Genomic DNA, 16,318 nt, shown 5'->3' with positions numbered 1-16,318 from the left:
TTTCAGTATCTTTCTTAAATTCATTTCATTAATTTAAAAAACTATAATTAAATAATATATCATGAAAGCTGTATAAAGAACATCATTAATGCAAAGAAAATTGTGATTCTAACATATCTATGCTAAAGAGGAAAAAAATGTTTAGGTCTGTAATATCCTAAGTCTACAGCCAATTACCCTATTTTTGCCTTGTCAACAATGTAAACACGTTTGTACTTACAGAAGACAAAATGACAGCGTAGGAATCTGTATTGCTTTTTAAAGGTCCAACATCTCCACACACTCCCAGTTCACTTCAGACATTGTATTTGCCCACCAAGTAACCAGGCAGTGTAATGAGTTTAAAATGCATCAAGTTTAAGTGAGCATTCTTCCCAAAGAACTTAAAAGCCCATAAAAATGTATGGTGTTGGTTAACAATGAGGTTTCTTCTAAATAATCTTATTTGCATAAATATACAAGAATCCATTGAATTTTATTTCATAATTATCCTTTTTTTTTTTTTTTTTTTTTTTTAGAGGTAGGCCCTTCACAGTTGATATCCATGTCATTTTACTTGAGTCTTGGCAACATACACATAATATCCTAAAAGTGTAAATGTTTTAATAGCAAACATAACTTTTTTAAAAAATGTGTTCAGTTTAAAAATGGAAATCTATCTCTGGAATTAATTTCAATGACTCTTGAGCTTTTAAAGATTCATTAAAATCCAAGCAATTGCTAGTATTTTGTTCTTAATAACTTGGAAGTAGAAAAAGAGTTACTATGCACTGATTAAAGCTCCCACATATCCCAGAAAAATAAAAGCCCAGAGATTTGCAGACATAATAAATTTTATTTAAATTTCATGCAGTTTTAATAGCCATGAGTATAGTTATAGGAAGCTGGAGGACAGTAACTATGCTCTGTCCATAAGATGTGGCCTCATTCATGAAATGAATGGGAATTTTACAGTTAAGAAAACAGGATTAGATTAATTTTTATGTTTTGTGACTGGAAGTACAGTCTGACTAGGCTTTTCTTTTCTGAGGCAGATGATTACATGGAAGGGACATGTCATTAAATACACAATTACAAAGTATCTTATTTAGAGATAAACCAATCTAAAAGAGGCCAAGTCTTTGATAAAGGGGGCATCCAATAAACCCACAAAGTGTCCCCTCCATTTCCCATTTATTCTCATTAAAAAATTTCAAAGTTGTGACACAGTTTTAACAGAAAGTCAGCCTTTGATCTAAAATCCACAATGCTGCATTGCGGTTCATCCAAATCATAATTTAGCAAATTTCAAGAAAACAGTCAATTTCGAAAAATTGAGAAAAACTTATACTGTGCTTGATTCTATTTATCACTGTTAACTTTAGTCTGTGCAGATTCTGATGGTTCTAAAAATATGTTCATTTAGTTGCTGGATGAGATTTAGCTTTAATCAGCAAGAATCATCCAGCCTTTAAAATTACTAATACAAACAATAAACTGAGTAATTTGTAGAACTGGCACTTGCAGTTGATACAGTTTTCATATTAGATGCATGCAGCTCTTATAAATACTAAAGGAGGCATTTCTGCCACGTCTCAACATGCTGTCTTTATTGTAAATTCCATTAATTTAACAAGTTAATGGAATTTTTTGTAGGGGTACAATTTTATTATGCTTTATACTTATAAAAACTACAGTATGCTGTTCTTGTATTTTAAAACCACTTACTGTGTTTAAGAAATCATGTTAAAATATAAATTGGGAGAAACTGGTAGACCTAATAAAGCAGTGTCACAGTTGCATAAAGATACTGTATGTATGCATTAACCATCAAAAGAATGGGGTCAAACTAATTCTTTCTTTTAATACAAACTTGAACATTGTTTGTAAATGCCTCATTTAAAGTAGTGGATAAGGAAAGTTAGAAAAGTCCAAGTAATAAAATGTACTCAATTACTTGGTAAAGTTAAAAAGCTAATGCAACAATGTTACATCCAGATAAAAAACATTATTCAAAAGCAATTCAAATACCGAAAAGGGTTTCAAATTGAATATTTTATTAACATGGTAGTTGTCTTTGTAACATGTGCACACACACTCGCACACTCAGAATGATCTGCCTGGGGGAAAAAAAGACTAAGTATGCCTAAGGGAAATGAAAAATTAAAAAATTCCTGGTAGGTTTTCATTATTGTAGGCAATTATGTCCACATCACTTACAAAGCTATTGCCAAATCTGTCCAAGGAAGCAGAGTTTGAGAGGGGAAGAAAAAAATCTTGGGAAAAATTCAACAGTGGCATAGCAGAGCTCTCAATATGAGAAAGCTGACATAATGTGGACTTTTGCTGTGAATTTTTGTCTTTGCAAAACATGGGGAGAGGTTTGTCAATGGGCAGAAAATAAGAGTAGGCGGTGTGAAGTAGGCTTTTGCAGTCAGTTTTCCTCACAGTATTGTGCAGGGTCATCAAGAAAATGCTTAGTCTTTCTCTGGAACCAGTTTCAGAACTTTTCCAATTGCAATGGTCTTACCTAGAAATGAAATTTTTAAAAAACCTTTTCAGTAGTTAACAGCAAGGCTATGTAAGATATTAAAATTTATTATTTTAAATCATATTTTAAATCATTATTTTACAATGTAAATGACTAATTAACTGGCTTTACCATCAAAGACATGATTTCTGATTAATGGAGGGGAACTGAAGATATGATTTTCTTTCAAAAATCTATGCTTGGAGAAGTAAAATGTGGATATCCATACAATGGAATACTATTTGGCAATAAAAAGGAATGAATTACATACAGTTCAAGCCACAACATGACTGAAGCTCAAAAACATGCCGAGTAAAATAGACACTAAAGGCCACAAACTATATGATTCTATTTTATATGTCGTGTCCCAAAAAAGGCAAACAGAGAGAAAAAGTAGGTTTATGGTTGCCTAAGGCTAGGGGTGGGAATAGGTGGTGACTTTGTAAACAGGTATTAGGGTTCCGTTCTAGATGTTCTAGATGTTATAAAATTAGAATGCGGGGATAACTGTACAACTCTGTAAACATATAATTCACTGAATTGTATACTTAAAACAGGTCAATTTCATGGTATGTAAATTATCTCATTAAAAGCTGTTAAACAGGGCTCTCAGTCCTATTATAAGAGATAGAAAACCCATGTAGATCTTGTGAAAAACCTAAAAGCCAACTACTCTTTAGAAAGAAAAAAAATTCTGGGGTTAAAAATTCTTGCTACATTAATTTCTTCTGCCTGGTTTTATCAGGTAACTAAAATTCTCGTTTTGTTATATTAATGGGACAAACCCAGTAACCAGTTTCACCAAGAAGAGTTTTAAGATAATGACTTCAAATGGATACCACCTTTACACAGATTTCTCCAAAATAAGGCTCAGGGACCATATTCATCATATTCCCAGTGCTTGGCATGGCTCCTGCCATGCAGTAGATATACAGTAAAGTTACTGCTGAATGAAACTGGAACTAATATGTGAACTGACTATTCTATATTTCAAGTGAACCATGAAGTTTTATGTAAAGTTTTCCATAGTCTTAAAAGTTATCTAAGTTAATATAATAATCTATAGAGAAATGTCATTTTGTTTCCATAATACCAGAGTTTCATGGCTGTGAGATAAGAAAATTACAGCTGTTCCAATCCACTCAGGTAGGCAGAAATGGACACACACACAAAAGAACATGAATATTAAACTTCTGAAATATTAGGTGTTAAGACTATCAATCTATGTACCCCTTTTATCTCCCCCCATTTCGATGTGGTTAATGTTTATCATATTTGATTTTAAAATGATTTCTTCTGAGCATAAAAAAAGATGTCTACCTCAGAGGCTTGCTTAGCAAAAATTTTCTCTACAGGTTAGAGTCCTTCAAGATGAGGGTTTTTTTTTTTTTTTTTGCGGTATGCAGGCCTCTCACTGCTGTGGCCTCTCCTGTTGCGGAGCACAGGCTCCAGATGCGCAGGCTCAGCAGCCATGGCTCACGGGCCCAGCCACTCCGCGGCATGTGGGATCCTCCCGGACCGGGGCACGAACCCGTGTCCCCTGCATCAGCAGGCGGACTCTCAACCACTGCGCCACCAGGGAAGCCCCAAGATGAGTTTTAATCACACATATTACAGAGGATTTCATCATAGAAATGTCTTATTTAGTAATAAATAAAATGACTCTCAAAATCCACTGCTTGCAAAATATTAAAATTAAGATTATTCATCTAGAGCATCACTACTAAGATGTGTTGTCAAGTCTGTCTGCTGTTCAACTCATTCAACTCATAAAACATTTATTATATGAATATATTATAAAACAAGTATCCAAGTTTCCTATGAACTTGCAATGTGCGCTGCACTCAGATGAAGATTACCAAAGCTAAGCATCTTAGATATAACACTAGACATCAATTTAAAGGCTTACCCTCATCTCTTAAAGTAAAACGACCCATCTGAGGGAAGTCTTTAAAGGTCTCAAGGCAGATGGTTCCTGCTGTTCTCAAGCGGGCAATGCATACTTGATCTTGTTTCACAAAGCGGGGTCGAGTCTTACTTTTTTCTCCTGATTTTTTGTCTACCAAGCAGATTAAGGCCTATCCAAGAAAAAAGGATGAGATTGGAATAATGTCAAATAAAAGAATCTTTAATACTAGAAGTGCAAATAAGAATACATCACTGTTGCTGATCAAAAATTATCAAGATGAAATGGTCTTAAAACAAAAACCTCAGTTATCTTAAAACTCACTGTTATTTCGACTTCTTCAATACAGGTATGGATATGCAGCACCGCATTATAACCTGGGCAGATGATGGATTTGTGCTCTATAATCACTATCTGTCAAACAAAAAAATTCACATCTTTATCCCTAGGTAAAAAAGAATTGAATGTGTAACTCACAATCTCAGTAGGGCACCAACTTATTTTTGTGTTAGATCAGGTTGCCTTACCTCCAAGCATGAACTTTGATATCCTTACCTCACTGATCTTCTTGGCAAGCACACAAACTTTAAAGACACAGGCAGACTTTCTTCTCTGGGAAGGCTTTCCTCTATACTCCCCACCAAGGAATTAATCATTGCTGCTCACATGCTAGGTTTTTTCCTCCTAGATGTGAACTTATAGTTTTATCCGTTTCCCAGTATCCAAGGTCCAAAGTTAACAACCTTGTATCTGACATCAAAATCTAACTTGATTAGTCATCGTATCTTAGAACTCAAAAATTCTGCAAGCTGTACCAATCACTTACTCTTTCATTGTCCTGGGGAGGTCAGGTTGCTAATAACATCGAGAAATTATGTGTGTTTTTCTGTCTGGAAAGTTATTTGCTCTGAATGAACAGACAAACCATGACTTCCACGGCAACTACTCTCTACTTAAAGTGAAAAACACTTTGAGCAAAATGTTAAGTATCAATATATATTATCAACAGGAAATAAATAGGGAACTTACAAAGCATACTACCTACCCAGTACTTGTACCATCTTAAAGACTTTATGTGTATGAGATATACATCACAGTTGTGATCTCTATATATGGTTTATTCTATTTTAGTTCCCCTTCTGCACACAATGGCATGTCACCAATAATCAGGACAAAGGAGATTTAAATTCTAGTTTCATTTAGACAGTGAATATCATCATAATAATTACAACAATTGGTTTACCTGGGCATCAAATGTGCGACCAGAATGACAAAGATTATTAGGATCACAAAGTATGAACCCTGGAAGAATCTCCTCCTCTTCAATTCCTTTCAGTCTGATTTTGAGGTTTTCACCTGGGGCTACAGAATCAGTTTCTACATCATCAGAAAGGATTCCAAGAACTTCCACGTTGTGCTTAAAAAGAAACCAAGATTGGAGATTTTTTGACACATTCACTGCATTATAGAACGGAAAATTATCTGTTTGCTGAAGACTTGCAAGTCACATTTTTCTGTGGTTGTTGATTAGCCAAAATAATTCTTTGAGTGTGAAACTTTATAACATTTGTATGACACGAACTTAATGAAAAAAATCATATCCTAGAAGTACAAACTGCCAATTAGAAGATTTATCTGTCACATCCTAATAATTTCCAAATAGAACAAGTATAAAGTAACATTTGTCTTTTTTTACTTTTTCAAAATTACAACATTAAATCTAAAATTTGGATTTTAATTTTATGGATGTAATTATTATTATTATTATTGTTGTTAAATTCCAGGAGTTAACAGACATAGTTTCCATTACCTATCAATCCCCCAAACATCCAAAGAATGTACTTTTTAAGGTTATTTGAACAGCTAAGCTTTAAAGCACATTGACTGTTTAATAGGTAGTTTCCTTTTGGGGTGATGAAAATGTTCTGGAACTAGACAGTGGTGACGGCTGCACAAAACTGTTAATGTACCTAAATGTCATTAAATGGTAAAATTTATATGTCTTTTACCACAATAATTTTTTTTTTAAAGAGCATATAGATGGGGAAAAAAATGTTAAAAGCAATACTCACTAGTATTCCCTCATTTTATTCCACTTCTGCCCTTAGAAGTAATTCATATTTTTAAAACATATGGCAGAAAACAAACAAAGCCTTCAAGACAAAAATGAACTTTCTCATGATGGTGGACATACAGTAGAGAATCCAGAATCACTATATTCCATACAAGAATTCTACAAACTGTCACTTGCTAAACTCTAGTAGTTTCCCCATACACACACATACACACATAATGGCTTTCTTTCCCAAAAGGCAGCTTATACCTTACTGATACCTGTCTGTTGAAATTCATTCCAAGAACTGGTAATATAGCGATATTTGCTAGCAAATTCTTTACAGTAATGGGATAAAGGGGTAGAAACTAGCAGTTCCACCATACACAACTAAACAAGTATTGTTTAATACTTTTTGCCCAAATAATCCAGCATAATTAATTCCTCTCCCCAAATAAGGACTTTTATAGCTAAACAAAATAGAGCAAGTCTAATCTCTAATCCATACTTATGAAAAATTAAGACCAACAAATTCTTAGTTTATGAAAGGTATTAAGGATTTTACCTACTCTAAGTACCTCACATAAGTGGAGTCATACATGATTTATCTTTTTGTGTCTGGCATATTTCACTTAGTATAATGCCCTCCAGGTTCATCCATGTTGTAGCCTATGTTAGAATTTCCTTCCTTTTTAAGCTGAGGTAGTATTCTGTTGTACGTATACATCACATTTTGTTTGCTTATTCATCCATCAATGGACACTACAGGTTGCTTCCACATTTTGGCTATTATGAATAATGCTGCTATGAACATCAGTTCTTTTAAAATTTATTTTTGGCTGCGTTGGATCTTTGTTGCTGTGCGCTGGCTTTCTCTAGTTGCGGCGAGTTGGGGCTACTTTTCATTGCAGTGCGCGAGCTTCTTGTTGTGGAACACGGGCTCTAGGTGCACGGGCTCTAGAGTGCAGGCTCAGGTAGTTGTGGTGCACGGACTTAGTTGCTCCGCAGCATGTGGGATTTTCCTGGACCAGGGCTTGAACCCGTGTCCCTTGCATTGGCAGGCGGATTATTAACCACTGCGCCACCAGGGAAGTCCCTGAACATCAGTTATTCAAGGTCTGCTTCCAGTTCTTTAGGGTATATATCCAGATGTGGAACTGCTGGATCATGATTATTCTATTTTTAATTTTTTTGAAGAAATGCCATTATGTTTTCCACAGCAGCTGCACAATTTTACATTCCTGCCAACAGTGCACAAAGGTTCCAATTTCTCCACATCCTCACCGGCATTTGTTATTTTCTGGGGTTTTTGATAGTAGCCATCCAGATGGGTGTGAGGTCTCACTGTGGCTTTGATTTGCATTTTCCTAATGATTAGTGACGTTAAGTATCTTTTCATGTGCTTTTTAGCCACTGTACATCTTTGTAGAAATGTCTATTTAAGTTCTTCGCTCATTTTTTAGTCAGCTTGGTTTGTTGTTGTTTTTTTTTTTGCGGTACATGGGCCTCTCACTGTTGTGGCCTCTCCCTTTGCGGAGCACAGGCTCCGGACGCGCAGGCCCAGCGGCCATGGCTCATGGGCCTAGCCTGCTCCGCGGCATGTGGGATCTTCCCAGACCGGGGCACGAACCCGTGTCCCCGGCATCGGCAGGTGGACTCTCAACCACTGCGCCACCAGGGAAGCCCAGCTTGTTTTCTTTTTGTTGTTGAGTTGTAGGAGTTCTTGATATATTATGGATAGTAACCCCATATCAGATTTATGATATACAATTTTTTACCCACATTCTGTAGGGTGCCTACCTATTAATTTTTAAATGTAAAATAGCCTGGCATCTACATCTTTTAAAACATTTCATTCTATTCCACTGAGACTCAGGGGACTAGTGAACTCAGTGAACAGAGTTTTTAAGGCTTGATTAACAACTGTAAGATATGCTACATTGACCTGCTTAGTCATTAGTATAAAGGGACAGCTTCTACAAGAACTAGTACATTAAGGCCCTTTACCTTTAGCTATAGCCTAGCTCTAGGTTCACTTGCCCATAATAAGTACTTTTCTTTTCTTTATTGTGATAAAATACTCATAAAATTTACCTTTTTAAACCATTTTACATTGTACAATTCAGTGGCATCTACGTTCACAATGGTGTACAACCATCACCAGTATCTGGCTCCAAAACACCTTCATCACCCCAAAAGAAAACTCTATACGCATTAAGCAATCACTCCCCATTCTTCTTCCCCAAGCCCCTTGCTTCCATCTCCACAAGCAAACTCAACTTCTGTGACTGCTGAACAAAATAGAGCAAGGATTCAAACTGACCATTATTTCCATTCATTTATCATTGACCTTCAAGTTGCAGAGGTAATTACCTTAGAAAAAAGATTCTATGATAGGATACTCTGATCTCCAAGGCATCAAGAAACCCCAAAGTAGGGCTTCCCTGGTGGCGCAGTGGTTGGGAGTCCACCTGCCGATGTGGGGGACACGAGTTCGTGCCCCAGTCTGGGAAGACCCCACATGCCACGGAGTGGCTGGGCCCGTAAGCCGTGGCCGCTGAGCCTGTGCGTCCGGAGCCTGTGCTCCACAATGGGAGAGGCCACAGCAGTGAGAGGCCCGCGTACAGCAAAAAAAAAAAAGAAACCCCAATTATACCTAAACAGTACATTGACAATTACCTTTTGTAATTCACTGTGCCTGGAATAAGCATGGTAAAGAAATTCTCAGGGGACCTCCCTGGTGGCACAGTGGTTAAGAATCCGCCTGCCAGTGCAGGTTCAAGCCCTGGTCCAGGAAGATCCCACATGCCGCAGAGCAACTAAGCCCATGTGCCACAACTATTCAGCCTGCGCTCTAGAGCCCACGAGCCACAAATACTGAAGCCCATGTGGCTGGAGTCCGTGCTCCACAACAAAAGAAGCCACCATAATGAGAAGCCTGCACACCGCAACAAAGAGTAGCCACCGCTCGCCACAACTAGAGAAAGCCTGTGCGCAGCAGCAAAGACCCAACACAGCCAAAAATAAATAAATTTATGAAAAAAAAAAAAGAAAAATTCTCAGTTAAATCTTAACAAAGTCTCTATTTGGAAGTTCTGATGATTCAGGCCTGTTTTCCTACATAACTAATACCTCTAGATTGTTAGAGAAGTCCTCTGGAAAACAGGTAACAGTTTCTTAGTAACACGTCATGTGCAATTATCAGCAACTGAGCAGTCAGAAATAACACAAAGGAATAGCTTGAGATTTTTGCATGTTACTTAATGAAACCCTCTCCAATAATGAAGAAATTACAATAAGGTAGAAAGAAAGAGTTAGGAACAGACCCATTTATGATAAAGGCAAATCCTCTTCTCCCAAAATAAATCAGGAACATAGGTTAGACACATTATTTTATAGTACCCAACATAACGATGTACAAAAAATAAAAGGAAGCTAATTATATCATGATTAAAGCTGAGTTTTCATCCCTGGCTCACTTACTAATCCAGTGTGTTAACAGAAGCAAGTCACTTAATCACTTCAAATTTCTATTTACTTCCTGTAAAATAATGGAGTTGGGCTTCCCTGGTGGCATAGTGGTTAAGAATCCGCCTGCCAATGCAGGGGACACGGGTTCAAGCCCTGGTCAAGGAAGATCCCACATGCCGCGGAGCAACTAAGCCTGTGTGCCACAACTACTGAGCATGTGCTCTAGAGCCCGCGCACCACAACTACTGAGCCCACGTGCTACAACTACTGAAGCCCGTGTGCCTAGAGCCCGTGCTCCACAACAAGAGAAGCCACTGCAATGAGAAGCCTGCTCACTGCAACTAAGAGTAGCCCCTGCACGCAGCAACGAAGACCCAATGCATTCAAGAATAAATAAATAAATAAACAAAAACGGAGTTGAAGCTTTCATGATGATGAACCTTTTTTTTTTCTTTGCGGTACGCAGGCCTCTCACTGCTGTGGCCTCTCCCGTTGCAGAGCACAGGCTCTGGACGCACAGGCTTAGCGGCCATGGCTCACGGGCCCAGCCACTCCGCGGCATGTGGGATCTTCCCAGACCGGGGCACGAACCCGTGGTCCCCTGCATCGGCAGGCGGACTCTCAACCACTGTGCCACCAGGGAAGCCAGATGGTGCACCTTTTAACTCTAACATGGAGCTAATACTGTCCCTTCTCCATTTGTCAATAAATAACATCACATATTCTTGATTAAATTTTGTACTTGACATTCATAAAACATAATCCTGGATTTAAAAAGTTGTTTCTTTTAATGAAATCCCTAAGACTGAAAAGTTCTGGCTCCTTGCTAATATTTTCAAGAGAAAATTTAAATGAGCAAGAGCATTACTAATTCTTACCTTGTTTGGCATCATAACAAGCTGCTGACCTTTACAAATAGATCCTGATTCTAGCTTTCCCAGGACCACAGTGCCCATATCCTGTTTAAATTTAAAATGAAAAACCAAATGTCAGACTTCTATTACTACTCTACAGCAGTTCAACAACCCAAAGTGAAATCTTGCAGGGCTTACTCATAAAAGAAAATCTTTAGCTCAAGTGGTAGAATGCTTAGGATTAATCTCAAACACAGGTAAATACTCTATATCTGTGTCATAAGCATATGTATAATTATAATACTAAAAAAAAAGGAGGCTTAGGATTTAAAAAGAAAGCACCCTGCAGGAGACAGGGCAGAATTTTGTTTGAAGATCTGAATTATTTGTTCAAATTCAGGTTCTCTCAAAAATATCTGAGACTTTTCTCTCTTTTATAAAATTGGAAAAATACTTGTTCAAGAAATTTAACATGAAGCTAATCAAAGAATGAAGTGTTTGAGAAGGGCAAAATATTACATATTGATAGTGCAATACTTAAAAACCTAGTTAAAAATAGTGAAGCTTATTTTTTTAAAGATTAACATCCAGTTGGTTGGTGAGGCTATGGGAAAACTAGCACTCATATACTGCTTGCTGGTGGTCATGTAAGTTAGCACTGTATTCTGGAAGGCTGTTTGTCAGTATCCATCAACGTTAATACACAAACCCTTCCAGCAGTTTTACTTATAGGAGTCTCTCTCTAAAACTGATCATTGGCTCACTGGAAAATAGCTGAAATAAACTAAGTTTGTTGATTAAATTATGGTCTATCTATATCACTGAATAATATATAACCATTAAAAAAGAGACATCTATGTTATGTTGTTAATTATTAAAGTTATTTCATAATTTAAAACAAAACAATTTATCACCTCCCATAAAACCCAAGTTCTTGAACATTTTGGGTACCTTGTACTTATCCACAATTGGCAGCCTGATTGGTCCATCAACTGATCTACTGAAGTTTGGCAAATTATCCAGATATGGAATAAATGGTAATCCACTGAGAACATAACAATAACCATTAAAGAGAGTCAACATAAATGTTAAAGTTTTAAGAAATTACATGACTCTAACTTTATACAAAAAAAGTGGTTATAACAATATTTCCATTCTACCCATGTAGTCTTCTCATTCAACCTTTTTATTATCCAGTTCATTTCACTTATTCCTCAGAAAAATTTAAAAAAATAACAAAATAGCTCAATATAATGAAAAAGCTTCCCCATAAACTTATTTTATTAAAATTGAGAAAACTATTTTATGGCAAATAGCCCACATGTAATAAAATGACTCCACTCTATTACTTAATTTTTATGGAGTTTTCCAGCTCTGAAATCAGGATTCTATAAAGTATTAATAGTTTCCCCTTTAAAACTACAGTATATGGATTGGGAGGCTTAATATTGCCAAGTTTGCAATGCTCCCCCCAAACCAATCTACAAATTCAATGAAATCCTTAGTAAAATCCCAGCTGCCTTTTGGCAGAAATTGATGAGCTGATCCTAATATTCATATGGAAATTCAAGGGACCCAGAACAGCCAAAATAATTTTGGGGAAAAAAATAACAAAATTCAAAGACTCACACTTCCCAATTTAAACACTCATGAAGCTAAAGTAATCAAGACTTTACCTTACAAAAAATTAATCCAAAATGAAACACTCCCCTAAGAGCTTCAATAGGCTTAAATGAAAATAACAGGGCTAACTCTTTATGACCGGATTAGGCAACACTTCCCTAGGCATGACACCAAAAGCACAATTAAGAAAAAAAATAAACTAGACTTCATCAAAATTAAGACCTTTTGTGCTTCAAAGGACACCATCAAGAAAGTAAAAAGACAGCCCACAGAATGGGAGAAAATACTTGTAAATCGCATATCTGATAAGGGACTTGTATCAGGTGAGTAAAGTACCCTTAACAACTCAATAACAAAAAGACAACCCAATTAAAAGACAAAGGTCATGGTATTTTTAACGCCAAGGTTACAGTCAATATTTTCTTAAATTACTTACTAAGACACAAACTTTTAAAAAGGTTACTTACATGTACCAAGGACAGAAATCTGATTGGTCTTTAAGATTTGCTCCAGTCAGTCCTGAGCAGGGCATGAAGTGAATGTCCTTTTTGGGATTGAAGCCAACTTTTTTCAAAAACGGCACTAGTTTCTCTTTACATTCTTCATATCTATTAATATTTATAAATAACTCAATTATAATGTAAGGCAACTGAACTCTAGTTTCAACACTACACAAATTAAGGTTTAGAAAAACCCCAGGGGAAAAAAAGCATACAGTAACAAAACCATCCTTTATTCCACTAACATGTCTATTAAAAAAAAAAAAACAGTAAGACATACAAACTCACCTCTCATTGCTCCAATTTACTGTTGGATCATCCATCTTATTAATAAGCACAATTAAGTGTTTTACACCTGCTGTCTTTGCCAACATTGCATGTTCTCTCGTCTGTCCTCCTTTTTCAAATCCAGTTTCGAACTCTCCTTTCCTGGCAGAGATTACCTATTCCAAGAAATTAAACAGTTTATTCTTACACATTCAGGTACACTCTTCTAGCAATAAAACATCTTTCCTTTCAGTTTTATTAGAAGCTTCTTCCAAGAAAATATAAGTAAATTAGTTATAACATACATACTTTTGAACATCACAATGTCTAAATGCTTTAAGATTTTGGTAAATGTTTCTTGATTCCCAATTTTCCAAAATCTAGTACGCCTTTATATTTTAAAATTCTATGTATGTGATTTAGTGCTAGTACACTGACCACCCCCGCCAAAAAAAATTGCAAAATGACTGAAGACCTTAAAACGGATAATTTCTTATTCATTTTTGTACCCACAGTACATTTATTGACTACAAAATGGATTAGGCTTGGCAGTCAGTGGACACTAATTTCTGGCACAGTAAGAGGTAATAAAGGGCAGAGAAAAACTGGAACATTTTCATGAGTAAATCAAATTATGAAGATTTATTGGGCAGATTAGAGAGACAAAAGTGAAAATTGTGACTATGTATATATTATAGTTCACTGTAACCTAAATTCTAGCTTTTAGAAGGTAAATTCAAATGTTTACACTTTAGGATTTCCCTGGTGGCGCAGTGGTTAAGAATCCGCCTGCCAATGCAGGGGACACAGGTTCAAGCCCTGGTCCGGGAAGATCCCACATGCCATGGAGCAACTAAGCCTGTGTGCCACAACTACTGAGCCTGCTCTCTAGAGCCCGCGAGCCACAACTACTGAGCCAATGTACCTAGAGCCCGTGCTCCTCAACAAGAGAAGCCACCGCAATGAGAAGCCCACGCACCGCAACTAGAGAAAGCCTGCGTGCAGCAACGAAGGCCCAACGCAGCCAAAAAAGAAAAATTTACATTTTAAGTTGGGCTGTTAACAAATACACAGATGAATTGGAAATGTCTTCCCTTACCAGTACAGCCAAATCTGCTTGAGAAGCACCACCAATCATATTTGGGACAAAACTCTTGTGGCCAGGGGCATCTAGAATTGTAAAATGCTTCTTTTCCGTTTCAAAATAGGCACGACCCACTTCTACTGTTTTACCCTTGTCTCGTTCTTCCTGATTTGTGTCTAAGGCCCAAGATAAGTACCTGAAATAATTTTAAAATAAGAATAATACTGGTAAGTACATGAAAGTTTTAAAAACATTCTTCTACCAACATTTAAATCATGAACAAGACTGGGTAGAAATAAAAATTAAATGACTAAAACTTGTATTCTTGTGACTCAAACACTCAGTGCTTTTATATATATCCAGTGTCAATTATATATTCTATAAGCAAACATTATGTATGAGAACAAGCTGACAACAAAGAAAGATTATTTAGTACCAATGCCAATATCACCATGAGTTAAGTAATAAGTTCCTTTATACTTCATTTTAAAAATCATCTAGCACAAAGTATAATACAAATAAGGCTGTCTAAGGGTATCTTTCAAAAGTAAAGGCCACTAATCCACCATTTGGGAGCAATGGTTACTTGCTAAAAATTATTTTGATATTTCTTCGCTATATAAGAATTACTTATATAAATTTAAACCATCTCTAACACTAGGTGTTAATTTAGATGACATCATCTGTATTTCATAGTAAGTAATCCATTTTTTAGTATTATACTGATTAGGATTTTTTCCCTTAACACAGAAATACAATTAAAAAAACAAAAAAGACCATCAATGTCCTATTTAGATAAAGCTTGTTAACTTAAATAAGGTTAGAAAGAAGAAAAAAGCTGACCCTTTCTCTCACCATGCAAAGGCAACCACTGTCAATAATTCCGTCTATTCTTTTTTCATTATTCACATAATGATCATACCCTAAAGTACTATTATGTTACCTGCTTTCTCCCCAAATTCCACTGTAACATCAGTTCTATTCCTGGTTCCTATAAATTCTATAAATGAAATTTTAGTGGCCAGATAATGACTTAATTAAATAGATATTTTATAATTTATCCCACAAGCCTCCTATTATTATCCTGGATGTTTGGATATTTCCAGATTTTCTCTGGGTAAAGTTATGAAGTCATCAGGAACTGATCTACTAGGTAGTATGAGGGGAAGGGAAACTTCTCCTTTGTTATGACACCATTTTAGACTCATGAACTTACATCTTAGTAGACTACAAAAGCATTAAGTAGGCAGAGTTTCCTTAAAAGTAATTTATAGTGTCATAAAAGTTTACCAAGTTTCTCTGTTTTTTTCTTTAGCTTCTCTTTCATATTTCTCAAGTGTCCTCTTGTCAACCATTCCAGTCAAATACCTGAAAATGTTGAAAGAAAAGAGAACATTTAGTTACTCGCAAATTATTCAGTTGTGAAGTGAGGAAGCCTTTAAACCTCTTTTGAGTGGAATTTGAACTCCACAAAAAGCTACTTTAAAGTACAAGTACCACTGGGATAGATGCTGAATTAACGTTTCAGTGGAAAAGATATTTACAGTCTCAAATTACTTCCCCCAAGATAATGGGGGAAAAAATAACTTTCCAGTGGAGAATTCTGGCAGACAACACCTTAACTAAGTAGTCATGGCTATTATCACCAGTAATAAATAAAACATACTGAATATTGCTATTTTGTGCGCCCTTATAGGATGCTCTGTTAAGAGCACAACATACCTTCTGTGACATTCTTATCCAAAATGCATACCCTCTATCTAATTGTTAACATCAGTCAAACCCAAATTGAGGAACATCTCATAAAATAACCAAATAACACTCTTCAAATTATGAAGGTCATGAAAGACAAGACTGAGAAAATGTCACAAGTTAGAGGAGACTAAGGAGACGTAACAATTAAATGCAATGTGGAACTCCAGAACAGAAAAAAATGACACTGGTGGAAAAACTGGTAAAGTTCAAGTAAGATCTGTAGTTTAGTAAACAGTATTGTGCCAGTGTTAACTCCCTAGTTGTGATGATTGTACTATGGTTATTTAATATGGTAA

The 16,318-nt window shown here is 36.2% G+C and overlaps 1 protein-coding gene across 2 annotated transcripts in view; it reads right to left on the bottom strand.

Moving 5' to 3' along the window:
- Nucleotides 1-815: 815 nt before the first annotated feature.
- The window catches only part of GSPT1 (G1 to S phase transition 1), a 33,148-nt gene continuing 17,645 nt past the window's right edge, over nt 816-16,318 (bottom strand). For both annotated transcript variants that reach the window (XM_082857254.1, XM_082857253.1), the window contains exons 6-15: nt 15,558-15,635; nt 14,283-14,463; nt 13,205-13,359; nt 12,884-13,024; nt 11,745-11,838; nt 10,818-10,898; nt 5,659-5,832; nt 4,740-4,829; nt 4,419-4,587; nt 816-2,509 (exon numbers count right to left, since the gene is read on the bottom strand). In XM_082857254.1, the coding sequence (XP_082713380.1) occupies nt 2,457-2,509; nt 4,419-4,587; nt 4,740-4,829; nt 5,659-5,832; nt 10,818-10,898; nt 11,745-11,838; nt 12,884-13,024; nt 13,205-13,359; nt 14,283-14,463; nt 15,558-15,635 (1,216 nt within the window). In that variant the 3' untranslated portion in view covers nt 816-2,456. The remainder of the gene's footprint in view (nt 2,510-4,418; nt 4,588-4,739; nt 4,830-5,658; nt 5,833-10,817; nt 10,899-11,744; nt 11,839-12,883; nt 13,025-13,204; nt 13,360-14,282; nt 14,464-15,557; nt 15,636-16,318) is intronic.

The sequence above is a fragment of the Leucopleurus acutus genome, assembly GCF_964270905.1.
Source record: "Leucopleurus acutus genome assembly, chromosome: 16".
In the NCBI taxonomy this organism is placed as follows: domain Eukaryota; kingdom Metazoa; phylum Chordata; class Mammalia; order Artiodactyla; family Delphinidae; genus Leucopleurus; species Leucopleurus acutus.
Note: the sequence above shows the minus strand (reverse complement) of the source record. Positions and strands in the feature narration are given on the sequence as shown.